Raw genomic sequence first — 27,461 nt, 5'->3', positions numbered from 1 at the left:
GTAAGCCAGCCTTGATAAGTCTGAAAAAAGGTTAGAAGTAAAAAGCCAGAATGCCTGTTGCTGAAACAAAACGTGAATAAGTATCACAATTCTAAAAGCAACACTATAATAAATGTCCCCTCAACTGGCATTCCTTCTAGTGAGTCCAAGAGCAATCTGTCTTGCCTGTAGTAGGCATGTGTGCGTGGTCACGGATGATGGCGTTTGGAAATGGAAAGAGTACTGATAACGTTAAAGAGGCTCAAAGGGCATCACTATGGTTAAATGTGAGTTCAAGAACCAGGAACCTGAGACATATCAATAAAAATACATCATTGTGGTCATATATACATGTTAAGAGAGCACATGGGAGAGATGTGAGTATAGGATACCTAAGAGTCTATATTAACACAAAACAGTACTTCAAACAGCAGGGTCCTTATTACGAGTCTGGCGGTCCTGGGACCACCACACTTGTGGTGATGGTCGGACTGCCACCAAAGCAGCAGTCCGGCCTCCACATTATGACTGGAGCTACCACAGTCTGACCATCGGCACCGCCAGGTTGCCGCCGTTCAACAGCCGTGCGGTGCCAGCAGTCTTAACATGTCAGGGCAGTGCTGCAAGCAGCATTGCCTGGGGATTATAAGTCCATTCTCTGTAGGCTTTTGCTTGGTGGTTCCACCACCATGCAAAGGCTGGTAGAGACGGGGTGCTGGGGGCCCCTTCAATGTTGTGGGCTATTTACTGCTAGGCCAGTGGGCGGAAACGCTGTTTCCATCTGCAGGACCAACGGGAAACTCGTAATAGGGCCAGTGGGTGGAAAACCAGAGCAGCCGGTTTCTGGCCCAAAGTGTTTGGCGGGCAGCCTGCAAACTCGTCAAACTCATAATGAGGGCCTAAATTTGGAATTAAACAACATGTCAAAACATTGCTTCAAAAAGTGTATACTGGAATGTTACATTCATATTTTGATACACGTTCTGTATAAAGTAATCACAGAAAATGTTAGGTTTCGAGTGTTACGCAAAATTCTGTGACCAAAATCATTTCATCCCTAACTACAATGTATAATCTACTACATGCGGCACACATATGAGTAAACTCCCCATAAATATGGTAATAAAGGTCCTCAGTTCTAACAAACAATGATGATTCTAACAGTATTGTGCAGAACATCCCAACGATAATCTATTTCAGAGCAATGAGTCAGCAATGCTGTCTCCACTTCCCCTAGAGGGCCCCATAGTAGCCTTAAGCTAGACTTATACAGAAAGCACCTAGTGAATTGTCAGAGATCATTTGATAACAAAACAACCCATTCAAATGTGTGACAGCTCAGTCCATCAGGAAAACATAAAGTTCAGTATCAGTATTTAGACCCTCATCCTGTCGCGCTGCGGCCGCGAGCGGGCCGCGGGGGAAGCCGCAGCTCGGGTCAAGGGTCGCAGCACTCGCCGCGCCCCTTTTCTCCGGCCGCGGATTCTTGGACAGACGCGGCAGGACCGGAGGACCCGAATCGGGTCACGGTCCTTGCCGCGTTGGGGGCATTAAATTCAACAGTACATGCACTGAGCTAACATCACCTGGGGATTCCCAGTACCCTTTTCTTTACACCACTTACCGGCCACACAAGCAAAAGCCGGATGTCTGCACATGATTCTCTTTTATGCATGCCTTTCCCCTTCCCAGCATGCTGTTCACTTCCTCTCTTCCCAGCATGCATTTTTTCTCTTTGTTTAAACGCATGTTCTTTATTCTTAGTTATAACCTCTTCCCCAATCCAAGATGGTGGTATTTCTACTTCCTGTTTTCCACTTCCTGTCTAGGGGTATATAAGGGGAATTCGGCTTCTTTCTCATTGCGTTGCAACACTCCTGTGGTGGTAGTCAGGCTCCGGCTGGTTTCCTCTTGTGGAGCCAGTTATTCTTGACCTGTCTTCCATCTCCAGTATTCCTGAACTCCAGAATCTTCAGTCCTAACGTCCTTGTGTCCTCCTTCTGTTTCAGGGAGTTCCTGTTGGAGGTTTTTTACCCTTTTGGGGTTTTTCGTCTGGGACTCCTTCTGGAGGGCACGGACTGTAGTGGCTTGCTATTGTCAAACAGCTCTGTGGCTACCGGAAGGGGTCGCCCCTACCTCGGCCAAAGCAGGACCTCCAGGAATCTGGGTCATTCCCCACCTCTCATCAACCTCGACGGTAAGCCCAGAGTGAACCGTGACACATCCACTGCTTTTCATTGTATAATCCTTCTGGTTTCCAATCTTCTAAGCGCCAGCAATCAATTGCCACCTAGAGGCATTGGGTTCAATATATCAACACCATGAAAAATGATCTTAATCATATCGGATTGACTGTGGTAGTTGTTACAAAGTGCTGTACGGGGATAGTTAGCATTGAAATTTTTAATCACCCTTAAATGCTTCTGGATTCTCTCTTTAAGGGGTCTGATGGTGCTTCATATATACATGAGCCCACATTCACAGACAATACAATAAACCACATATCTGATGTTACAGTTATTTACATTGTGTCTATTTGTGTTATATTGAAAAGTGACAAATACCACAGAGACCACATTTGAAGAAACCCTTAGGCTGTGAGGAAAGGCATGTGTCATGTGTAGTCAGTTTCAAGTAAATACTGTATAACACAGTACATTTCTATCACACGTGTCGGCTGCCTTTACTTTTCAATTGCACTTTGAAGGATTGATGGCATTTGAAAAAACTTGGAAATAAAAGAAGTTCTAATCACTTTAATGCCTTGAAATGTATTCTCTGTTCCTAGAAGGTTTTAAGAGAGCTAAATCAGCTACCAGAAGCAGTTAGTTCTGAATGAAGTAGCAATCATTTTATTGATTCTTTATGCACTACATTTTTATGTTATATTCAATTGAGCATTGGTTTCTCCACTGAATTAAGGCACATAAATACCCAATCTGATCCTTTATTAAAATGAACTTGAGTACAAATGAATATTTTGATGTTTGCATCCCTATCAGTGGAAAGTACTGTTATAAATATTTTGGAATAATGCATCGTCAGTTTTACAATTCAATTTAATTTCTTCTTTTGAGGCTTGGCACAGACGTTTGAGCAGGTCAATTTTATTTCCTGCTAAAAGATTGAGACTATGTAGTGGGAGGTTAAATTGGCATTACACTCTTAGCCCCAAACGTACTGGGAATACAGCAAATAGACCAGATGTACTATGAAAGTAGTCACAAAAAGGAGTTGCAAATTGTGTGCCAACTTTTTCCAAAACATATTTAAATTTGCAAACAGACCTATGTACTAAAAGGTCATTTCACAACATAATGAATTACAGAGGACCACAGAGGAACCTGTGTTGTTCATAAAAGTAGGTCACAATTTCAACAAACTCTAATTGGCTGTAATCAGTGTGATGATGATCTGCAGGGGACAAAAGACCACCATCCCTGTGGTTGCATTTCAAAACAGAAAACCCTTTTTTCCAAATTCTGGTGAGTTCTTCAAAGGAACAACGGTTACTTTAAAAAAAAAAAAAAATTGCTGAAAACCCCAGTGAGAGTAGAAGGAAAGGGGTCTAAAGTGACCCCTCTTCCACTTTGTGAATCAGTTACCACATCGAATTGGAAGTTGTTAACTGATCAACGGTTTGAAAATGGAATCATGGTTGCAAGCCATTGATACATAGATCAGAGCGTTTCTATTTGGATGGAACACCCCTAACATGCCCCATCCTAATTGTGATTTGGTAATGATTTCTAAACCTATATTTCAATTCCTAAAACCTTTTCCAAATTACAAAATGGTGTTAGTGCATATGTAAAAGTGTTTTTTGAATCTCAACCCCTGTGTTCACCTAAATCAAAGGCCCTGGGAATGGGAAAATGTTTTGTATGATTGGCCCATGGTCACCTTATTAGTCTGCTATTCGTAAAGATTAATTTGCTAAAGTTAGTAATTTTGTTTAAATGCACCAAAAATATCTAGTGTTTGAACAGACAGAAATTGAACATATTAAATGTAATATACACATGTGCACCCAGTTGCTTCATTGAAACATTGGAGCAACAGCACATAGTCAGTCTAGTTAACAGTGAGCTTCTTTATTTTAATGTGTGGTATTATGTGTGCCATTTTGATGTGAGTTAGGGTGAAATATGTGCAGCTTTTGAACCATGTTGCCTCTTGGTTTTGGCTTGCTCTGGATTATATCTAGGATATGCAAACCCTACCTCATGTTAACTATGCCAGTGACAATGTTGAACCTTCATGTAGCTCTTAAAGGAAGTAATTGTGTGGTCATTGGGTGTTTGGAGAAATCGTTCAGCTCTAAAGTTCTAAGACATTTCACAGTATTTTATGCTATTGTGTATGATTGCCTTGATAAACAATCTTGCAAAATTCTGTAAACAGAACATGGATGGTATTCCCAATTATAATGCTGAAATATAGGTAGTTTCGCTAACACAACAGTGTGGCAGAGTAGGATAATTAGCTCTTCTGAATCTATCTTTCTCGTTCACCTGTTTAATTAAGAGCATTCCTCTCTGAATTAGAGAATGTCCACACATAGTCATAGCTCTTGTTTCCTGTAATATAAATGCCCTCACCTCAAGGGCATTATAGCTTGCACAGTAGACAATTAAAGACTGGCCTAGATCTTAGCAGGATTTCTTAAAATTTAAATTAGTATTGAAGGGCTATTAGTCTACAGGCTAGCTACCAGGAGAGCAGGCAGTGCCAAGAGGTTAGAGGGAGCCCAGTCTGCCTTGCAGCCAGAGGCAGTTGTATTACAGTCCACCCAGAATTATTGCAATCCAGTGCCTGCTTGGGGCCTGACTTTGAACCTCAATATGACATTGGCAGTAAATCCCACTTACCGCTGTGGTGACGGCCGCCAACATACCGTCATCCGTTTGCCATATTATGACACACACACACACACTAAATCAACAGAATACCTCCACAAACACATATCCGCCAGACCAAAGGTTAGTGGTAAACTGTTGGTACGAACACCTATACCATTACGCCAACAAAACAACACCCTCCACATTATGACCCACAAATCACCACTGCGGACATTCAACGGCGGTAAACCATTGGCGGCACGCCCTCCACATTATGACCCATGAATCACCACTGCGGACAATCAACAGCGGCAAACGATTGGTGGTACACACCGGCACGGTCAGAATGGCCACCCAAATATATAACAACACAAAATTGGCCAAAACTAAAATCACACACCTGACACTGATACACACACCACATCCACCCACCCACAGCACTATAAAACACACAACACTTTACGAACTCAAAAAATAGCCAAGAAATAGACACGCAAATCAGAGACACAACTACACACACACACCATAAACACCCATCCATCCGTCACGCACCTCACACACCATCATATTATTCAACACCCACTGCACAACACACACCACACAACACCCATGTCCCCACAAAGGCACCCCCATTTCACAGATGAGGAGTTGCGGGTCATGGAGGACGAAATAGTCAGGGTAGAGCCATAGCTGTTTGGAGCACAGGTATAGTAAATCACCATTGCCAGGAAGATAGAGCTATGGCGGACAATCGTTGACAGGGTGAATGCTGTGGGACAGCATCCAAGAAAAAGGGATGACATCAGGAAGAGGTGGAGTGACCTACGGGGAAGGTATGTTCCATGTCAGCAAGTCACCAGCTCACCATCCAGAGAACTGGCGGTGGACCCCCATCTCCCCTCCCACAGCTGGCAGCATGGAAGGAGCAAGTATTTACAACCCTGCATCCTGAGGGACTCACTGGAGTTGCTGGAGGACTGGACACTGGTGAGTCAATATTTACCACCTATTCCCCACATACCTGCATGCCACCACCACCCCCCCGACACCCATTAGCCCACTCCATCCCACACAATGCACCATCACAATTGACTAACCTGAATGCCAAGCCCTGAATGCCATACCCAGTGCATGAACATCCCTCCAAGCCCTGCAGGTACACCCACCACCAATGCATGCACAGCATGGAGAACTAACAATCTCACAAGACATCACCATACACAAACAAAGATGGCAGGGCAACAGAAACGACATAAGGAAAGCTAGGGATGTAGAAAATGTCACAGACATGTAGCATAATACACCAATTACATCCCCACAGGTGCCCCAGCCAATCTCAGCAGCGAGGAGGTGCCACGGCTACCCAGTCCCCTATCAGAAGATGCCCCGAGTGATGACAGTAACTCTGGACTTCTGGATATGGATGAACTTCCTGGCCCATCAGGGACCACTGGTCAGTCGGCTACCCCAGCCCACACCCACTCCACCACAGAGCCTCCCCCCTTAGTATCCAACACCACAGCAGCCACCCAACATCCCCACAACTCTGTCCCCAGCACACATCACTCAGCAGTGTGCCCACCTTTACAGGGATCCCAGTCCACACCTCACAGCCAAGACAATCAAGGTCCTGGGGTCAGTGGCAGTGGGCACACTGTTCAGGGGACACATGCACAGGGGGGCAGGGACAACTGTGCGCCAGGGGGAAGACAGGCCCAGGGAACCGACTGCCCAGGAGGCACTCACCAATGTCCTGGGGGCTTATCAACAATCCCAGGACAAGATGGGTCAGATGTTAAACATCATGCAGGAGAACCAGCGGCTGCAGGAAGAACACCACCAGGAGGTCAGGAAAGATTTACAGGCCCTCAACATCACCATGGTCTTCATAGCAGGGGTGCTGGATGATATGGCCAACATCATGAGGGGCTACACAGCACACCAGCAAGCCCCTTCCAATAGTGAGTCAACTGAACAGCCCTCCACATCTGCTGCAGCAAGTGGACAGGTGGCCCTGCCACAGGACCCACTGGCCACCAGCACCCCTCCCCCTGCAGAAGGTAAACCACCCCTCAAACGTTCCCTGCAACCCAGACAGATACCAGAGACACTAGCAAAGACCAAGACCACTGCCAGTAAATGAGACCCTCGTGAATGTCCCCCTTGTGTTCCACTCTGCCACCTTGTCCACTTTGAACTGCCATTGCTTCCCTTCCTATGGCCCCTTGGACATTGGACCTGTGCAACAAAAACACTTGACCAATATCCTGGTCTTACCTCTACCATCTCCCCATTCCATTGCACTATTCCTTCTATATTTTTCACTACAATAAACACTCTTGAACACAACTTGAGTGATAGTGCTTTATGTGACGAAAATGTGTAATAATATTAACAGTTTCATCTTGTGCGATTGTCCTGTCCTGAACTTTGTGATTGCATAAAAATAATGGCTGTAGCTGCCTGTAGTCATCACATCTGTACACAGTTGTAACCACACCAACATCTGCAAAAGGAGAAGGCATAGGTGACAGCCAGTTGAGATGGTAAGACAGTGACTGTAATCATGCTACAGCCACACTGAAAAGATAAACAATCAGAGGAATGGTCAGTTTCACTGCCTTACCTGTGTGTTATTGGAGGTACTGCCATATGACTGAAGTCCTGCTGTCCACATCCTCATCCTCACTGTTCTGAGGGTCCACTGCTGCAACAGGAGCATTTTCACCCTCCTCTACCTGCGGATAGGGCACATGTCATCTGATGGCCAGGTTGTGCAACATGCAGCATACAACAACTATCTGGCAGACCTTCTCAGGGGAGTAGGAGAGGGATCCACCTGTCAGATGGAGGCAGAGGCACCTGGCCTTCAGGAGGCTGAAGGTCCGCTCAATTGTTCTCCTGGTTTTTGCATGAGCATCATTATACATATTCTCAGCCCCTGTCCTGGCACTCCTTACAGGGGTCAAGAGCCACAACAGGTTTGGGTAGCCAGAGTCACCTGTAAGAATTGAGGAACAAACACTAGCTTTGCACAATGGTATGGGGGATGACTCATGAAGGCATACACTGACATACATGGGGGGGGGGACTCAAGCTCACCTATTAGCCACACCCTGTGCCTCTGTAGTTGTGCCATCACATTTGGAATGCTGCTATTCCTCAAAACAAAGGTGTCATGCACCGACCCAGGATACTTGGCAGTGACGTGGGAGATGTACTGGTCAGCCAGGCACAACATTTGCACATTGCGTGAGTAGAAAATCTTCCGATTCCTGAACATCTGTTCATTGTGCCGGGGGGGGGGGGAATGCTATATGTGTTCCATCAGTGGCCCCAATGATATTTGGAATATGTCCCATTGCATAGAATCCAGCCTTCACAGCGGCCAAATCTTCCACTTGGGGTAAAGCGATGTAGTTGCACATGTGTTTGAGCAAGGCAGGCAAAACCATTGCCAGCACTATTGAGAACATTGGTTGTGACATTTCTGCTACCAAACCCACTGTCACTTGGAAAGAGCCAGTTGCCAGGAAATGGAGCACAGATAGAACCTGCACAAAAGGGAGGATCCCAGTGGGATGACGGATAGTAGATATCAGATCAGGCTCCAATTGAGCACATAGCTCTGTGATTGTGGCCCTGTCCAGTCTATAGGTGAATATTATGTGCCTGTCCTACAGTGTAGCTAACTCTACAAGGGGTCTGTACATGGGGGCTTTCCTCCACCTATTCCTCTACAGTGCTAGGTACCTAAGGGACACAAGAGTGAGAAGGGAGTGACAAACTGAACAATGGAACCACCACCTTAGTGTACAATGAGCTTGTATGTAATTGGACTATTTAAACAGCTATGTATGTACAATTAACAGCAATGACAAAGTTTTCAATATCAGAATGTTGACCAGCACCATGAAATGGTGACCTCCTGTCCTGTATGTGGGGACAGGTGGAAGTGATGTAACTCAACCAGCGTTGGGTGTCATGGTGGAAGGCGGTCTTGCACCCCGTGCTATTCCTCATGGATTCTATTCATGGGGTTCTATGAATTACAGTGTACAATGAGGGTCACCGGTGGTGGTGACGGTGTACACCGCCGCGGATGTGACTGCCATTTTCTGTCTATGACCTCATAATGATACTTGACTTTCTACAGGACAACACATTCACTGCTTGTGTTGCTGTAACCTGAGTCTGGAACCTGCCATGGCCCGTATGACAGGGGAAAGGGCCCCTTCCTTCACTTCAGAGGAGTTGGAGCGTGTGGTGGATGGGGTCCTACCCCTGTATGGACAGTTGTATGGGCCACCAGACAAACAGGTGAGTACACCATGGGGACGATGCATGCAACAAGGTTGCATGGAGATGTGTGTGTGCTGGCAGTGTGTCATTTTGGTGGGGGTATGGCAGGTGGTAGTGTACATGCAGGGCTCCGGGTGATGTGTGTGCCATTTGAGGGAAAATGGTATTTGTGGGCCATATGTGTGACAGGCTGGATTGTATGGTTAATGGTGTTCTCCTGTCTGTATTTCCTCTGCAGGTCAGCGCCCAACAGAAGAAGGGATTGTGGCATGCCATCACCAAGGACGAGTGGACCCTGGGGGTCCAGAGCAGGCGGAGCAACCACTGCAGGAAACGGTGGGAGGACCTCAGATCCTGGGCACGGAAAACAGCAGAGGCCCAGCTGGGGATGGACTCCCAACGAGGGAGGGGTGCCCGTCGGAACCTGACCCCCTGATGGCCCGCATTTTGGCGATGGCATACCCAGAGCTGGATGGGTGCCTGAGGGCAGCACAGCAGGCACAAGGGGGTGGGTTTAGTGTGTTACAACCATCTTTGTTGCCTGGCATGGGATTCTTGTGGTGGGTTTCAGTTAGTGGGTGCCCCTTAATGCCAGTTCAGACATTGCTGCGTGGTCCAGCTCAGGGTAAATTGGTGAATGGCAAAATCTTGTTAACTAGCTAGGTGGCATTCCATATCAGACAGGGCTTAGTAGGTTCCAGGAGGGGTGCATATGGCGGTGGTTGGCTCTCATCTTGCTGTGGTACCTAGCCAATGGAATGCCAGTGCAGTGCATAGTGCTCAATCGTGATCCCTATGTGTAATGGTAATTTGTATGCCATCTGTGGTGGTGGTGCTGTAATTAACCCAGTGTTCCCTTTCTTTCTCCACCCCATATTCTTCTGTAATCATGTCCATGTGTGCATTAGCATCATCTAACAGAGGAGTAGGGGCACCGGCTACTGAGGGCGCTGCAGCCCACGAGAACCAGGAGGCAAAGTCCACTGATGCCGAGGCAACCAGTGGGACGGAGGGGGAGGGAGCACCATGGTGGGGACAGGAGGTGATTCTGATTCCTCCTCCGATGGAAGCTCCCTGGTGGTGGTGGACACCTCTGGAACCACCCCAGCTACAGGTACAGCTGCCACACCTATACCAGCGCCGCCCTCCCAGTAGCCCCCACACCAAGTTGCCCATGCCAACATACCCAGGAGGGTGGGCATCTCCTTCGCCCCAGGCACCTCAGTCCGTGCCCCAGTCAGCCCTGATGCCCTCAATGAGGAGGCTATGGACCTCCTGGGATCCATCTCTATAGGGCAGTCAACCATAGTGAATGCCATCAAGGGGCTGGAATCCCAGATGCAGCAATGTAATGCCTACCTGGATCCCCCTCCACCACCAAAGAAAGCTAAGGTTCCCCCTCCACCACCAAAGAAAGCCAAGGGGCCCCGTCTACCACCTAAGAAAGCCAAGGAGCCCCCTCCACCAGCAGTGGGCAAGGAGCCCCCACACCAGCAGAGGCACCCGAGGGTCCCTCTCCACCAGTAGAGGCACCCAAGGAGCCCACTCCACCAGCAGAGGGCAAGGAGCCCTCTCCACCAGCAGAGGGCATGTAGCCCACCCTCCAGAGACAGTTGGGCAAGGAGCCCCCTCCAGAACCAGTGGGCATGTTACTCACTCAAGAGACTCTGGTCTTTCACTTCCCTCCAGAGGCAGTTGGGCAAGGAGCCCCCTCCAGAACCAGTGGGCATGTTACCCACTCCAGTGGCAGTGGCCTTTCACTTCCCTCCACAGACTGTTGGCCAAGGAGCCCCCCTCAGAACCAGTGCACATGATACCGACTTCAGCTGAGGTGCCCCCATCCCACCTTCCCCCTGAGGTGCCTGCCCATTTCAAACATGATGCCCCGAGCAGTGGAGTCCGCATTATGTCAGGATTTAAGTTGTGCCTTCGACTGTGCCCTGTGGCCATGTGGCCATTTGGTACTTTGGACTGGCCATTGGCCCAATCTGGACATTGACGCCTGCATTTACATTTCATGTTTCATTATGGTGGCTGTTGGCAGCAAATCACAGTGTTCGTACATCAGAATTGTTGTCCTTGCATTGCTTTCACGTGGGTCCTGTGACATTCATTTTACTCTGCAGCTGGTTCTGTGTATGGTGTGTGTGTGAATGGTGTGTGTTGTGCGTGTGTGTATGCCACTCTCCTTTTCCTCCCTCCGTCCCTTGTGTGCTAGGCAGTTGTACTCACCGTCATCATCTTTGTTGGCGTTGGTGTTCCAGGACGCCCATGGCGTGGTAGAGCATTGGGAAGACTTGGAGTTCCGGTTCCATGGCTGTGGGGGAGTCATCTGTGTCCCTGATGGTGAGTCTTTTGTTTTCTGTACTGTGTTTCCGCCAGGATTTTGATGGCGCTGGTGAAGCCCCAGAAATACCAGTGGCTTGCTAAGTCATTATATGGTGGGCAGTACCTTGACTTCCACCTGGCTGTTAATGGCTACCACCGTTGTCAGTGGTGTTTACGCCCTGGCAGTTGGTGTGGTACATTGGCTGTCTATGGGAGGTATCATCGCCATGGTCATAATTTGGCGGTAATTACCACCAGGCTGTTGGCGGTATTACCACCACTTTAACAGTCACTGCTAATGTCATAATGAGGGCCTTTGTGTTCACTCTTTGGTGAGGTTAGGATATGAGTGGTACAAAGGTTGAGGAGAAAAGGGATAAGTGTAGAGGAGGAAAGACTTGAAAGAAAATGAGAGGTTGCAAGATAAAAATGAGATGAGGAATGGAAAAAAAAGCTGTTAAAAATTTCCTCTGAGGTCAGGCTATGACTTAAGACACTGCTTCCTGGTCTCACAGGAGGTACAAATCCAAGGGTGCGTTCCCCTACTGATGTTGGCAGCTCAGCCAAGAGCCCTTTCTTTGGCTCCCCCAACTCATCATTTTCCTGGATGGGGAACTCTGTCAGGCCCTCTGCGCATTTTGAAACTCTCCCTTCTTGGAAGTTCCCACGTGCAGGTGACCCCATATACTTTCAAAAGCCCTTGAGCTCGGGGCTGTGTACTTCTCCAGTTTAGCCAGGTCAAATTCCCCAGCACCACTTCTGGACCCAGCCAGAGACATGGTGTATAGGATTGGTTAAAAGATGCAAAGCAAGAAAAACTTGCAGAAGAAGAAAAAAAATCAAAATGAACTTTAACTGTGGGCTTGAAGTGTGCACATAGCCATTGACAGGCACAAGTCCTATCCTCACCACTGATTACCAATGTTAGAAATTGGATCTCTAGTTGGCAGAGGTATAAAACCTTGTCCAAGTCGGGAACACAATCCTAGTCAGGGCAGGTCACAACACAACTCAAATTATTTTGTGTTCACCCTCTGGTAGCTTGGCCTAGAGCAGGCAGGTTTAACTTAGAAGGCAATGTGTAAAGTATTTGTGCAATAACTGAAACAGTAACACAGTGAAAACACCACAAAAATACACCAGACAGGTTTAGAAAACTAGATAATATGTATCTGAATAAAACAAGGTAAAAATGATGAACATCCAATGTACAAAAGCAAAGTTATGAATTTTTAAAGATTAAATCCCACTAAAGAGCTTAGAAACACAATAGCTCCAATTGGGGCTATCACGGAGTCATTGACGGAGTCGTTCACAATAATCTGACACCAAAGGTGCCAGTCGTGCAGTCGCATGGACTCCCTGGTACAGTACCTTTTGAAAATGAAGAACCAAAGATGTTGCACAGGGTGATGTAGATGATGCGTTGCTGGATCTGGGGTGTCAGTTCCACACTGTGAGGCAGGGGAAGGCGGGGCATCGGTTCCATCTGGTTGCAGGAGGAGCTGGTGTGGTGTCAGTGGAGAGGCACTGGTTACTTGTGACCCGGCGGGGTCGATAGATCCACTCATCAAGACGCGATGTCTTCACAGTGTCGCGATCACAAGGCGGAGACATCAAACTTGCATCGCAGTCCATGGTTGTTGCGTGCAGTGAGGACAATGGAGCCAGAGCAGGCAGTGGTGTGGCGTTGGGCTGTGGCATCAGTGCTGAAGTCACTGAAGTCGGTCCTGGAGTCGCTGAAGTCAGAAAACTAGCTAGAAGCTTCTAGGTCAAGTCTTTGTTGTACCAGAACAGCAGGCAAGCTTAATCCAAGCCTTTGGAGAGCACTTTTGGGGAAGGCAGAGTCCTTCCAGCAAAGTCAGAGGCCAGCAGGCAGCAGAGCAACAAGCATGGCAGCAGTCCAACTCAGCAAGCAGTCCAGATGAGTCCTTTGGGCAGCCAGACAGTTCCTCCGACAGAGCTCAGGTGTCGATCCAGAAGTGTCTGATTTGGTGGGGTCAGAGAACCAGTTAATATACCCAAAAATGCCTTTGAAGTGGGGGAAACTTCAAAGATTGGTTTTGAAGTGGGCAAGTTCTCCTTTCAGCCCAGTCCTGTCTGCCAGGATCCCTGTGGGGGTTATCAGTCCTTTGTGTGAGGACAGGCTACTGGCCTTTGAAATGTAGCTGAGCCCCTCCACCCTTCCTGCCCAGGGAGACCCATTCAATATGCAAATGAATGCACATGTGACCTGTGTTTATGGCTGTGTGGATGGAATGCACAAGGGGAGCTGTCAACCAGTACAGACTGGACGTGGATTGGAGACACGCTGTAATGCACAGATGGCAGTAAGTGCAGAGAAATGCCCACTTTCTAAAAGTGGCAGTTCTAAAATAGTAATATTAAATTCAACTTCACTAGTAAGCAGGATTTTCTATTACCATTCTGGCAATATTAAACATGCCAGGGCTACTCCTTCCAGATCAGAGTTTACCGCTTATGAGTATATGAAGGCAATTCTAATGCTAGTCTATGAAAGGAGCAGGCCTCACAGTAGTGGAAAACAAATTTGTGAGTTTTTCACTACCAGGACATGTAAATCACATAAGTACAAGTTCTGCCTTTTACTTACATAGCACCCTGGTCTATGGGTTACCTAGGGCCTACCTTAGGGGTGATGCATAAATAGAAAAAGGGGAGTTTAAGGCTTGGCAAATAGTTTTAAATGCCAAGTCGATGTGGCAGTGAAACTGCACACACAGGCCTTGCAATGGCAGGCCTGAGACATGGTTAAGGGGCTACTTATGTGGGTGGCACAATCAGTGCTGCAGGCCCACTAGAGAATTTAATTTACAGGCACATGTAGTGCACTTTACTAGGGACTTACGGGTAAATTAAATATGCTGATTGGGTATGAGTCAATAATACATATTTTTAGGGAGAGAGCACATGCACATTAGCACTGGTTAGTAGTGGTAAAGTGTCCAGAGTCCTAAAGCAAACAAAAATGAGGTCAGAAGAAAGAGGAGGAAGGCAAAAAGTTTGGAGTGACTCTTCGGAGAGGGCCATTTTCCAACAGTAACTGAATGGGAGAAGCAGTTAAGGATAAGAGAGAAAGTGAAACAAAGTAAGCATGAACAAAAGTGGTGAGGTAAGAGGAAAATAAAGGGGCCAAAAACAAAACTGGTGGGTGACAAGGGAGAATGAGATAAGTAAAAGAGATGAGAGAGAAAAGGAGCTAGGGACCAGGAAAAGAAATACAGGTTGAATGGGGAACTGTGAGCCCTTTGAGCAGGGTGCAGCTGTCATTAATACAGCAAGTATAGTAACACCAGAAATACTCCCTGACTGTGCAGACACCATTGTAAGGTATAGGAAAAAGTAAAGAAAGTCTATTTATCTAAAAAAAATAGTAAACATATTTTAATGATAAATATTATTGTAAATTAATTTTATATAATTCTTTTCAAATAAACAGAAAATGAATAAAAAATGCTACAGCGCTATCAACCTAATTTTGAATTACATCTTTAGTTAATTTAAATATATTAAAATTATTTAAAATTGCTTTTCTCTTTTTTAAATTAAAAAATGTATTCCCACCTAAGGTAAAGAAATATTATTTTTAATTATTATGTGAAGTATAGATTTAATTTAAAAAGTAATGTATTTATATATTAATACCAATGAATGTTACATTAATTTATAAATTAAAAAGGATTGTTATAATATTTTCTAGTTGATTCATAAATGGTGTATATATGTATGTATACAGTACATATATGTATATAAATATATATATATATATGTATGAAAAAAAAAAATATATATATATATATATATATATATAATATTTATTTATTTATATGTATAAGTATCTCAAATAATTTAGTTTAACATTATTTCCTATGGGGGTTTATTTTAAGTCCCTACTTCCAACATTTTCTATGGAGGGTGTTGCAGTCCCAGTGATTGGCCATATGTGGTACCGGACTTACTACAGCTCTAAATTGGATTAATTTACTATTGTTTTGGATCCCTTTTCTGGTGTAGTAACTTTAGAACGGAGGTTTGTGAATAGTAATGGACTTACTCTTTTGTTCGTTGGTGCATGTCTCTCCCTACCCCTTCCCTCACCTTTCCTAAACCCTTCCTTACTCCTCCCTAGTCCTCTCCCAGTTAGTAGTTAGCATGCCTATTTTTCTAGCCTCTCCTCTTGATTCCTCACACATTTACTACTAAGTACCTGTGTGGGGGCCTCCACATAGAAAAGAAAAGAGAGGTGGAGATGGAGATTTACACATAGTTTTGTGAAAGGTTATATCTATTGTAGTACTACTAAACATACTACAAAGTATAGTTTGTGAAAGGGCCCTTTAGTTTCTACTTTCTTGAGCAGATAAATGTGTGTACAATTCATACATATATCTGCTGTAAAGAAGTAGGTGCTCAAAAAATAGATTGGGGTACTTTCGTAAATGATGTTCTGCAAACATCCTGAAATATCATCAATGCTGTCTCTTTTATGCAACAAAAGAATAACTCTTGGAACGTGTCAGTGCTTATTACCAATTGTACAAGTTAGTGAGAAAGCAAATGGCGCCTGAACAAAGCTTTGTGTACGTATCCTAAAGAAATAACTAGTCTCATGCATAACGGGTTCATGATAACAAAACTTAACGTTTCCTTACATTTCTGGATAGTGTAGAAGAAACTTTGTATAGAATAATATAGGAAAAATGCAATAAATGTAATAGGATAGGTGTACCATTGTTTGTTAGATTAGGTTGTGAGGAGGCGATATTATATGTGTCGTAGTAATGTATTTTTAAACGTTATCTGTTTTTTTTTGTATGATTTTACCTTGTGGCAAAACATTAAAGTATCACCATAAACGTGTTTAAAATTTTAATTATTGACGAAGTTTCCAACACTGAATAGGATATTTCTAAACATACTTCGAACTGGTCAGGCTTAAGTAAAGATTGTATCTAGAGGAGGGTTATGGCAGTCTGCTACTTATTATTCTAAAATTACACTAGGTGGCATTAAAGATAACTGCATTATCTTTTACAAAAAGAGGATATTATTAGTATCATCTTTTAAAATTAATTAACCCTTTCCACATCATGCGTAGCAATCACTTCATAAATACCTTTATAGGATAGCATGGGTCTTGGTTTTGGCATGATAGATGACATTCTTCTCCTGCCATGAACGACACTCTGCTGGTACTCTGAGGCGTGAATGCGAGGTCATGATCAATATATTGGCCCCAATCAATTATAAGGTGTGAGTACAGACTATCTTCAGTAACTGCTTCATTGGATGCTTGGATGAGTTTTTGAGTTACTTCTCGCACCTGGTAAACAAAAGAAACCATTAGTTTGGCATTCTGAGGTGCAGATTTAAGAGCCCCTAGTGCCTCCTTGTGCCACATTTGAGTCATTTTTTTTACGCTGATGTGGACCAACAAGGCCAAAATCACTGCACCAAATTTACAAAGTGGCACAATGCATGCATTGCGCCACTTTGTGATCCTTTGCGCTACATTATGCCTGTGCCAGGCATGATGTATCCAAAGGGAGGTGTTCCCCCGTTGGGATGGCTGAAAAAATGGTGCAAAGAAATCTAAGAGATTTCTTTGCATTTTTTTTTCAGTACTTTTAACACCTACTTAGAGCAGGTATTAAAAGGAAATGCACCATTGTTTACAATGGTCCTCAATAGGCTTTGCAGGATTAGGGTCAACAAAAATGTACACTAATCTCGCAAAGCTCCGAACTAGCATCAAAAATTCTGATGCTAGTCCCCTAACTACCGCCATGGTGCGCCATATCTTAGATACGGCACACACATGGTGGTGTTAGCGGGCACTAAGGGATGCAAGAAAAGTGGCGCTGCCCGGGGTGCAGCACCACTTTTCTTAAATTAGGCCCTCAGCGTCGATGCTTCATTGCGTTTCCGAGGTACAGTAAAGCTGAATATACAGTGAACTTGAATTTTCCAGAAGTCCTTGCAGGTTTTTTTTCCGATGTTAACTTTCCAAACCATAACGAGCATACTGCCTATTGCTTTCTCGGCTTTGTCACTGCATCATGCTCCCTACAGTGATAATACTGCACTGCACGAAAATCTTATCCCGCTGTTCCCATCGCTGCCACCCCACCTCCCCCCCAGGATGCACACCGTTCATGAATGAAGCTGGCACCAGTTGCTCATCATTGATATTATGCAATAAGACAATCCACCAAGGTCGAAATCCCTCTTGCTCGTGCCTATGTGATAAATGATGCATACCTTCTGATGATCATGTTTATTGTTCATGTTTCTTTACAATATCACTTTCCCCTTACTTTCCACCTCCTTTTGAAAGCAGCCAAAGTTTTTCAGCCAACAACTCTTTGACACCTGGTGGACTGTTCTACCACTAAACATACAGATATACTATGACTACATTGATCATCTTTGAAAAACAATGAAAATATAAGATAAGTACTTTCCAAACCATATGGAGCTGAAAAATAAGCAAACGCGATTTTTGCTCAACTGTTTTACTGCACTGCAGTCGCCAGGAGGTGCAAACGTGCTGTTTCGCACCTCAGTGATTTAAATGATTGACATTGTAAAATCTCATTATAAGTTGTTTTCTGGTGTGCGTGCATGAGACTCTGTCGGACCACAAGGGGTCTTATGTTTCAAAATATCTGGCTGTCAAGGATACTTACATTGTGCAAATACTGATGTGATGTACAGGTAACACATTTTTGTTTGTTTACTAAAAGTTATCAGTGAAAGACATCAATCGGTGTATATAGATGTTCAGTTCAAAGTTTGTGTAGCATTCAAAAAGCAAACAATGTGACAGCAGCTGCTGTCTAAAAGTGCATGATGGATGCAAAATTAAGTATCTTTCCTCAATATGGTATATCTATCTGTTTGTCAGATTTTAAATTACCAAGCTGAAAATTCTACACTGTGTATAACAAAATATGCTCTCTACACATGCCAACAATATCTGAACCCTCTTACCAATATAATATACTGACAGTCTGCCCACGTGAATTCGAAATTAGTTTGCAGCAAACCTGCCAGCTGCTAAACGGGTTTCTTGCCTTGTTAAAACCTGCATCCTCTACTGGTTTCAGACCAAAGCTTCTATGCTACAATCAATCAAATAAAGCCGAACGACAGAATGCCTCATTTCAATACATCAGCACGCATTGCAGTTAGTCATAATCTTAGCATCTTGTGTGAAATCCTGTGATTGGTCATGTCAATAAATATATTTAGAAGACTGGTCCAAACTGCTGTTATTTGCCTGTATTTTAACTTCATTGACAATGAAGTAGACAGGCGCAGTGGAATTGTTTATTTAAGTTGAAATGAGTGAGGAAGGCACAAAAAAGCAATATACTTGTTGCCCACATGCTTTTGGGCTCTTTATTTCTGAGTGGGCTATTAGGAGTGGTAAAGGCCCTCCGCAGAGAGTATGTTCTGCTAACAGCCTGAGAAGACAGCAATGATGCTCCCTTTTTTACTTGTAATGCAGATCACATATCTGATGTTTAAACGAGCAAGAAGGTATACGTCATTGTCGTAGATGAATATTTTAAAGGAAATTGAAGCGGCTATGTACCCAAAATTAAAATACGCTTTACATTTGTATACAAAATAAAAATAAACAGCATGAAAGAGATCAGGTTATAAAAACGGTAGTTAAGTATTCAATAGCTTACAGATAGTCAGTCACCAACTTTATTGTAATTAAAAATAATATTTGTTACATACATATCTAGTAAACACAGTTGTTAAATTATATCTTTTCTACTTGTATGTTGCCCATAGTTTAACAACATCTTTTGCTCTGTAGCAGGCTGTCATAGTAGCGTGGTTCACTAATATATGTTATAGTTTCGTATTGGTTTCGAGTTGGTAAGGGAAGGAATAGAAACAAATCAATTAAAACAAAACTGACTCATTTGCTAACATAGGGCACCTGCGCATAATATTGCTAAACAACTCAGTTTCAAAATTACATAGCTGGATTTGATAGGCTCTAGACCACATAGCTACTACTTCAAGCGAAAGATTCTGATGAAGTCTAAGGATTCTGAGTTGATAGGCAATGGAGTTTGTAATCTGGAAGAAAAGCACCAGTGGAACTTCATTCACCATGCTATCATCATAGTGGAAAAAGTCCATCATTGTATTTAAGTCCAGATTTAATAAATCCTCCAGAAATAGGAGGAATTGTTTATTAGGTGTAAGAAACTGGGGTATTGGTTGGAAAGGGTGGAAATCCCATGCAGGCAACAATCACAATCCTTGTCAAAGTGAACCACAAAAGTCACTAAATTAATCTTTGTTAAACCCTGGGATAGCTTGGCACAAAAGCAGTGAATCTTAACTGAGAGGCAATGTGTAAAGTATTTCTGCAGCAGACAAACAGTAATAAAGGTAAACACAGCACAAGAAAAATCCCAAACCAATTTCGAAAAATAGGGTAGATTTTAATGAATAAATTGATTCCAGAACAACAAAAATCCAATCAGTAGAACCTGAGAAATTCAGTTTCAAGATTTTATATAAAAAAAGCTTATAAAAGCACAAAGCACTGCTTGTGGTCATCTGACTATGATAGACTGGAGGAAAGTCACAAGTTCAGGCTGACCGTGATGGAGTATCGTAAAGAAGTGCAGGTCAGACACAGGGGGCAGGTTAATCCTGCTGAGAAGTTACCTTCTAAATCTGCCACAAAGAGTTCTGTTCATTTTGGAGAAGGATTCAAGAAAGAGGCTGAACATTGTGGTATATGATTGCAGTAGCACGAAGAGTAGGTGGGTTACCACTGTACTAAGAAGAGCCAGTCAAGTATTGGTGATGGTCATTGCTGTAGCTTCACACTCCCGGTCATCGAAGGCTGTTGTTGGTGTATCATAAAGTGCTGGAATCACATTGCCATCACCACAGACTGCTGTTGTCAGCACAAAGACCAGATTTCACCAGAGCTTCGCATTGACTGTCATTGCAGGCAGCAGGGTGCTAGAGATTTCATTAAAAATAAAATCCCTTAATTAATGACCATATGAGTGAACTTTAGGACTAATTAAAAGGTGTTTAAATGTGCTCTTTCCTTTCTAAACTTTGCATAACCAGATTTTGCTTGACTTGCTTGATTGCTAACATTGACACACAACATTAATTCAGCAGAAAATATTCTATTGTGACTTTTGCATGGCCTTTGTTTAATACAATATATTATTTTATTCTTTTTAACAGCTTGACCTGAATTAGAATCTAAAAACCTGCTAAACTAATCTGAAATGTGCTTCTTTCTGAATAACCTTTTGTGTGGAGATGTTTGAGAATAATTATGATTTAACTATTTGTACCTTATATTTACATGAGTGTCTTTTCTTTCAGAGATCAAGATGAATGGGAACATATTTAAGAGTATCAATTTATGTAGAATTGCTGTCAAATATATCTTACAGTTAAAGTTATTTTTGTTAGTAGTTACCATCTCTACAGAAACTGTTCTTGTCTCACACTTTCATTGCCTGTGATTCTTATTTTCCAAACTCCCTTCCTCTTTGTGAATGTTAATTCAAATATTTTTTTTATTTTACGCTTAAAAAATGAAACTTCAAAGTTTCATTTTTTCTTTTTAAATGCATCCCATTTTCCTTTAAGGAAAGTGAACTGCATTTAAAAAAAAGACTTGTTTATCAAAAAGCAATTACAAACATGGTGGTCTGCTGAGCCCAGCATGCCACCATCTCTGTGATGGCAGCAATTTCTAATGGGTCACAAATTGCAGCCTACCTAATTAATATTTATGAGGTAGATCAATTGCAACCCCCATTAGAAATTGCTATTGCATACTTGTAAGTTTTCTTACATGAGGAACTGTGATTTCCTAATTGCGATTCGGTAACAATCGCAATCAGGAAATCGCAATTCATGAAGATATACATGTGGCCCCTTGTTCATTTAGATATTTTCTGTCTAAAATGGTTTATTCTTACTGATTTAGAATAGGGATAGATTTCAGGACATGTTTTATGCAATGTTCTGGAAACCTTATTTGACTAGTAAAGAAACGATTTCATCCCTATGATGAATTCAACTTTTAACTCTAACTAGAACTCTCATAAGTGACTACTGGAAGATATATATTTGAGGTACAGCACCTGAAAATTGCAGCTTTCATTTCTAACCAATTCCAAAGATTCCCTCCTGGGTGTCTAAGAGTTGCAAATATTTGATAAATTTAAGGATTCTCCACGCTCCAAAAAAGTTGGTAGCAGAGGTAAGGTTAGTATGGCACAGGAACTATGCTGTAACAATTAAAAAGTGCTGCGGTTTAGATAAAGCCCAGTTTCACAGAACCTGGTTGTGAAGACTGATGAGGTGAAGTTTCTGAAGTGGTTGTGGATTGCAGTTGAAGAACTGGTGAAATTGAGGGATGTGAATATCAAAAGGATGATGCTTCAGAATTTTGCACATTGTGATTTGTTAATCAAAATCTTTTAAGTGATTTTAAAAATTGCAATTGCTATGGTCTATGCTTTATTTGTTTTGTCAAAGAGATCAGAGGTTATCGAACAGTCCCAGGATAGAGAAAAAGATATATATTGAGAAATAAGAGGTTTTCTTCCCGCTAAGGGAAGTGTGAGTTGTGAGACATCTACAACTGCTCAAATAGATAGGGACATAATAGGTGAGAGCGATCCCGCCATGCTCTCACCCTGAGGAACTACTTCCGGGTAACCGCCACTGGTTAACACAGTGTAGTGTGGCATTAAGATTGGAGAGAGTGCGAGATTATGAGCGATGGGGACGGCAAGCCACAGATAGCCACAGTGGTTCCTTGGAGGATCTCTAAGGGTATACAGAGGAAAGTGTCCTGATGCGATTATTAATGATATGGGAGGGTGGGTCCAGAACACCAGAAGATATGTAGCAGTATATTCAAAAGATGTTAAAGGGTCGAAAAATGGCCTATTGTATGCTCGGGACAGTTCAGCAAGGTGGGACAAGGAGATATTCGCATGATGAGTTCTAGGCTTCTTACCAGTGTATCTTGCAATGTGAATAGGTTTAATAATCACCAGAAGAGGAGAGAAATGTTTGAATGGTTTACGTATGAATGCTAGTGTAATTTTGGTACAAGAAACTAAATTCCCAGGGTATATTCAGCATGTTCTCTTAGCAATGGGTAATGCTGCAGTTCGGGGCATTGCAATATTGATTCATAAGGATATTACTGTTGAAGTCATGACGGTGTTCAGAAATCCATATCCATATACTAGATGGGTGTGAGTGTGGGCAATTCCTCAATCAGGTTATTAATTTAATTAGTTTCTATGGCTCTATAGAAAATTCTCCCAAATCGCTGGTCTCTATCTACAACCTCGCCAAGAGCATGGAAGGGCCAATAGTGATAGGTGGTGACTTTAATATATTATGTGATCCAGTGCTGGATTGCTCACATGGCTGTAAATCTCAGACAAAACCAAGATCTATAAAAATCCTACGGGCTTTGATGAACGATTTTGCATTGATCGATGTATGGAGATAGGATCATCCTTTGGACAGAGAATACACTTGCCATTCCAAGCGTCAGTCTTCATCATCCCGTATTGATATCTTTTTAACACCACATGATTTGATATGAACTCAGTCAGCTAGAGTGGCAAACCCATTTTCAGACCATGTGGCAATCACCCTGGTCCTGAGATTGGCTGTTCCATATCAGACACCATCAAGGTGGAGGTTTGATAAGTCCTTCTTAGTTATTGAGGCTTGGGTTGTACAGATGCGCGTTGCACTGTAAGATTTTTTTGGTGCATAATATTGGTTCCGCCTCAGAATTTGCAGTTTGGGAGCCCTTAAGGCCTTTTTTTAGAGGTGAGGTGATGACCTTTAATATTCAGGTAAAGACGTCAGCCAAAGCTGTTATGCAGCAGTTACAGCTTCCCCTTGATCCAGCGACAATCGCTTATTCAATTAAATCCTCTCAAGAGGGCAAGATCAAGTTGACTCTCGTTCAACAGGATCTTAATAGATAGATAGTAAATCACAGCACAATGCTTCAGCAAAAGTACAAAGAAAATGAGCATACAGGTAGGTTCCTGGCCTGGTCGGCTAAATGCGAGGTCAATATGAACAAAATTACACAAATTTATGACCCAAGCACTGCAGTGTCTACATTGGTCTTGGAGGAGATAGCTGAGATTTTTCTACATCATTAAACAGCTCTATACTCAGACGTGCTAAACCCATCTTCTGGCATGATTGAGAAATGGCTAGCGGATATAAATATTCCATCAATTTCAGTTCAGCGTAGGGTTTCTTTGACTTCTCTCGTCTGCCTCTCAGAGGATAACAAGGCGGTTGACTCAATGTCTAATGAGAAAGCCTGTGGCGTGGATAGAATGCCAGGCGAGATTTACAAATTGTTAGCTCCCCAACTAAATCAATATCTAGTCACGGTTTTCAATTCCATTCTGCAGGGGAATAAGGTTTCAGTCACTTTCACTCAAGTGGTAGTGGTTAGCTTCTTAAAGAAGGGGAAGAACACTCAGTATGTTCAGTCATACCGCCCAATTACCTTATTAAATGTTGATTACAAAATTTTTATGAAAATCACCAGCACTTGTGGCAGCATCAGTTATTCATGAGAATCAATGTGAGTTTCTCGCTGACAGATACATGTCTACTACTATCTATTACTTAGTCCAAGCAATCGACTATTTTATTGTGCTAAAACTCGTGCTGCTATTATTTCTTAGATGCGGAGAAAGCATTTAATAAAGTGCAATGGAATGTTCTCTTTGCGATACTTCCTACGTTTGCTTGTCCAGCTCAACTTGTTGAAGTAATAAAAGATTTGTATCTGAATACAATCGAAAGCATTTACAGTTATTACTGGTAAGCCAGCAGGCCAGATAGAAATAAGTTGGGGAACACGACAAGGGTGTCCCCTATCGCCCATCCTATTCGCAATTTTTCTAGGGACACTAGCCTGGGCAATTTGACTGATTACAGCTGTTCTAGCTCCAGTTGCTGGATCCGCCAAGCTGAAATTGTTTGCGAATGACATGGCACTTTACTTAGCAGCTGACATGGTTAATATTAGACAGGATTTTACTAAAATTCATTAATTTACAGTAATCGGGGGCTATACAATAAATCATGCTAAACCAGAGTCATTACTGTTCAATTCCATGTCAGAGATATTACCCAGTGCCATGCAAGCTCATTATTCGCGATCAAGACCTATACGATATTTAGGTCTCCCCTAACCTAGAGAACCTTTTTACCCTCAACTTCAAGTCAACTTTCCTGAAGGTGTGCACTTTATTCTCTCTAATGGGAAGATCTTCCCTTATTAATCATGAGCAGACAGCGCTAATCAAAATGTCATTCTTCCTCTATTTCTTTTCATATTTACCAATATATTGATCAAGGTTCTGCAGATGTTTTTTAAGTCAGTGGGAGGTGAAATTCGACAATTTTTATGGCAAGGTAAGAAATCAATCAATCAATCAGTCCATTTATAGAGCGCGCTACTCACCTGTGAGGGTCTCAAGGCGCTGGAGAGGGGGAAGGGGTGTTACTGCTGCTCGAAGAGCCATGTCTTGAGGTGTTTCCTGAAGGCGAGACGGTCCTGGGTAGTTCTTAGGTGTGCGGGGAGGGAGTTCCATGCTTTGGCTGTCAGGTAGGAGAATGATTTTCCTCCGGTGGTGGTTCTGTGGATCCGTGGGATGGTGGAGAGGGCAAGGCTGGCTGAGCGGAGCTGACGGGTGGGCGTGTAGAACGAGAGGTGGCTGTTGAGGTATTCGGCCCATGTCGTGGAGTGCTTTGTGTGCGTGGGTGAGGAGCCTGAAGGTGATCCTCTTGTTGATGGGGAGCCAGTGCAGGTGTTTCAGGTGGGCGGATATGTGGCTGTGGCGAGGAATGTCGAGGATGAGGCATGCGGAGGCGTTCAGTATGCGTTGTAGTCGTTTCTGAAGCTTGGCGGTGGTTCCTGCGTATAGGGTGTTTCCGTAGTCCAGTCGGCTTGTGACGAGGGCATGGGTAACCGTCTTTCTGGTTTCGGCGGGGATCCATCGGAAGATCTTCCGGAGCATGCGTAGGGTGTTGAAGCATGATGATGAGACAGCGTTGACTTGCTTAGTCATCGTGAGGAGAGAGTCCAGGATGAACCCGAGGTTGCATGCGTGATCCGAGGGGGTTGGTGCAGTGCCCAGCGCCGTGGGCCACCAGGAGTCGTCCCAGGTGGATGGGGATTGTCCGAGGATGAGGACCTCTGTCTTGTCTGAGTTTAGTTTTAGGCGGCTGAGCTTTATCCATTCCGCGACGTCTTTCATTCCTTCCTGTAGGTTGGTTTTGGCGGTGGCTGGGTCTTTTGTGAGGGAGAGTATCAGCTGGGTGTCGTTGGCATAGGAGATGATGTTCATGTTGTGTTCGCGTGCGATGGCGGCGAGGGGGCTCATGTAGATATTGAAGAGGGTTGGTCTGAGCGAGGATCCTTGGGGTACGCCGCAGATGATCTCGGTGGGTTCTGAGCAGAAGGGAGGGAGGTGGACTCTCTGGGTTCTGTCGGAGAGGAACTAGATGACCCAGTCCAGGGCCTTTCCTAGGATACCAGTGGTGCGGAGGTGGGTTATTAGGGTGCGATGGCACACGGTATCGAAGGCTGCCGAGAGGTCCAGGAGGATGAGTGCGGCTGTTTCTCCGTTGTCCATCAGGGTCCTGATGTCGTCGGTGACTGCGATGAGGGTGGTTTCTGTGCTGTCGTTGGCTCGAAATCCAGATTGGGATGGGTCGAGCGAGTTGTTAGCCTCGAGGAAAGCGGTCAGCTGCTTATTGACGATCTTCTCGATGACCTTGGCCGGGAAGGGAAGAAGAGAGATGGGGCAGAAGTTCTTCAGGTCATTGGGGTCTTTCATGGGTTTTTTCAGGAGGGCGTTGATTTCTGCGTGTTTCCAGCTCTCGGGGAAGGTGGCTGATGCGAACGAGCTGTTGATGATGTTCCGGAGATGGGGTGCGATGATGGTGTCGGCTTTGTTGAAGATGTGATGGGGGCAAGGGTCCGAGGGGGAGCCGGAGTGGATGGTGTTCATGATGCTTTTGGTCTCTTCTGAGCTGATAGGGGTCCAGGAGCTGAGGGTAGTGGTGGGGGCTGCTGATTCGGTGGTAGGAGGTGGGGTCTGGGGTCCGAAGCTGTTGTGTAGATCTGCGATATTTCGGTGGAAGAACGTGGCGAGGGAGTTGGAGAGTTCTTGTGACGGTGTGATGTTGTTGGAGCTGGCGTTGGGGTTGGAGAGCTCTTTGACGATGTTGAAGAGTTCCTTGCTGTTGTGGGTGTTGTTGTCTAGTCGCTCTTTGAATGATGTCCTTTTGGTGGAGCGGATCAGCTGGTGGTGTTCATGGGTGGCGATCTTGAGGGCTGTCATGTTTTCTGTGGTTCGTTCGTTGCACCAGGTTTTTTCGAGGGTTCGGCAGGATTTCGTAGATTCTTTGAGGGAGTCAGTGAACCATGGGGTTTTCCTGTTGCTGGTCCCACCTGGGGGGTTCTTAAGTGGTGCGAGATTGTCGGCACAGTTGGTGATCCACAGTGTGAGGCTGTGGGCTGCGTTGTTGACGTCAGTGATGTTGGCTGGTGGGTTCTGGTTCAGTGTTGAGAGGAGCTGGTCTGTGGTAATTTTGCTCCAGCATCTGCAGGGGATTTGTTGTGTGCGATGGAGGTGGGTCTCCCGTTTGAAGGTGAAGTGGACGCATCTGTGGTCGGTCCAGTGTAGTCTGGAGGAGTGGCTGAAGGAGACGTGGTTGCTGGCGGAGAAGATGGGGTAGAGTGTGTGGCCAGCGATGTGGGTGGGGGTGCTCACCAGTTGCTTGAGTCCGAGGTTGGCGAGGTTGTCGAGCAGGGTGGTGGTGTTGTTGTCTTTGTTTTTCTCCAGGTGGAAGTTCAGGTCCCCGAGGAGGATGTATTCTGGTGAGGCTAGGGCATGCGGG

General features: G+C 44.2%; 1 protein-coding gene across 1 annotated transcript in view; it reads right to left on the bottom strand.

Annotated features, from left to right (window-relative positions):
• TPO (thyroid peroxidase) overlaps window positions 1-27,461 on the bottom strand; it is a gene marked incomplete at its 5' end in the record, with an annotated part of 635,329 nt that overhangs the window by 293,103 nt on the left and 314,765 nt on the right. The window contains one exon of the mRNA XM_069236627.1: window positions 16,588-16,794. Within this exon, the coding sequence (XP_069092728.1) occupies window positions 16,588-16,794 (207 nt within the window). The remainder of the gene's footprint in view (window positions 1-16,587; window positions 16,795-27,461) is intronic.

Source organism: Pleurodeles waltl, chromosome 5 (genome assembly GCF_031143425.1).
Source record: "Pleurodeles waltl isolate 20211129_DDA chromosome 5, aPleWal1.hap1.20221129, whole genome shotgun sequence".
NCBI classification, from domain to species: Eukaryota; Metazoa; Chordata; class Amphibia; order Caudata; family Salamandridae; genus Pleurodeles; species Pleurodeles waltl.
Note: the sequence above shows the minus strand (reverse complement) of the source record. Positions and strands in the feature narration are given on the sequence as shown.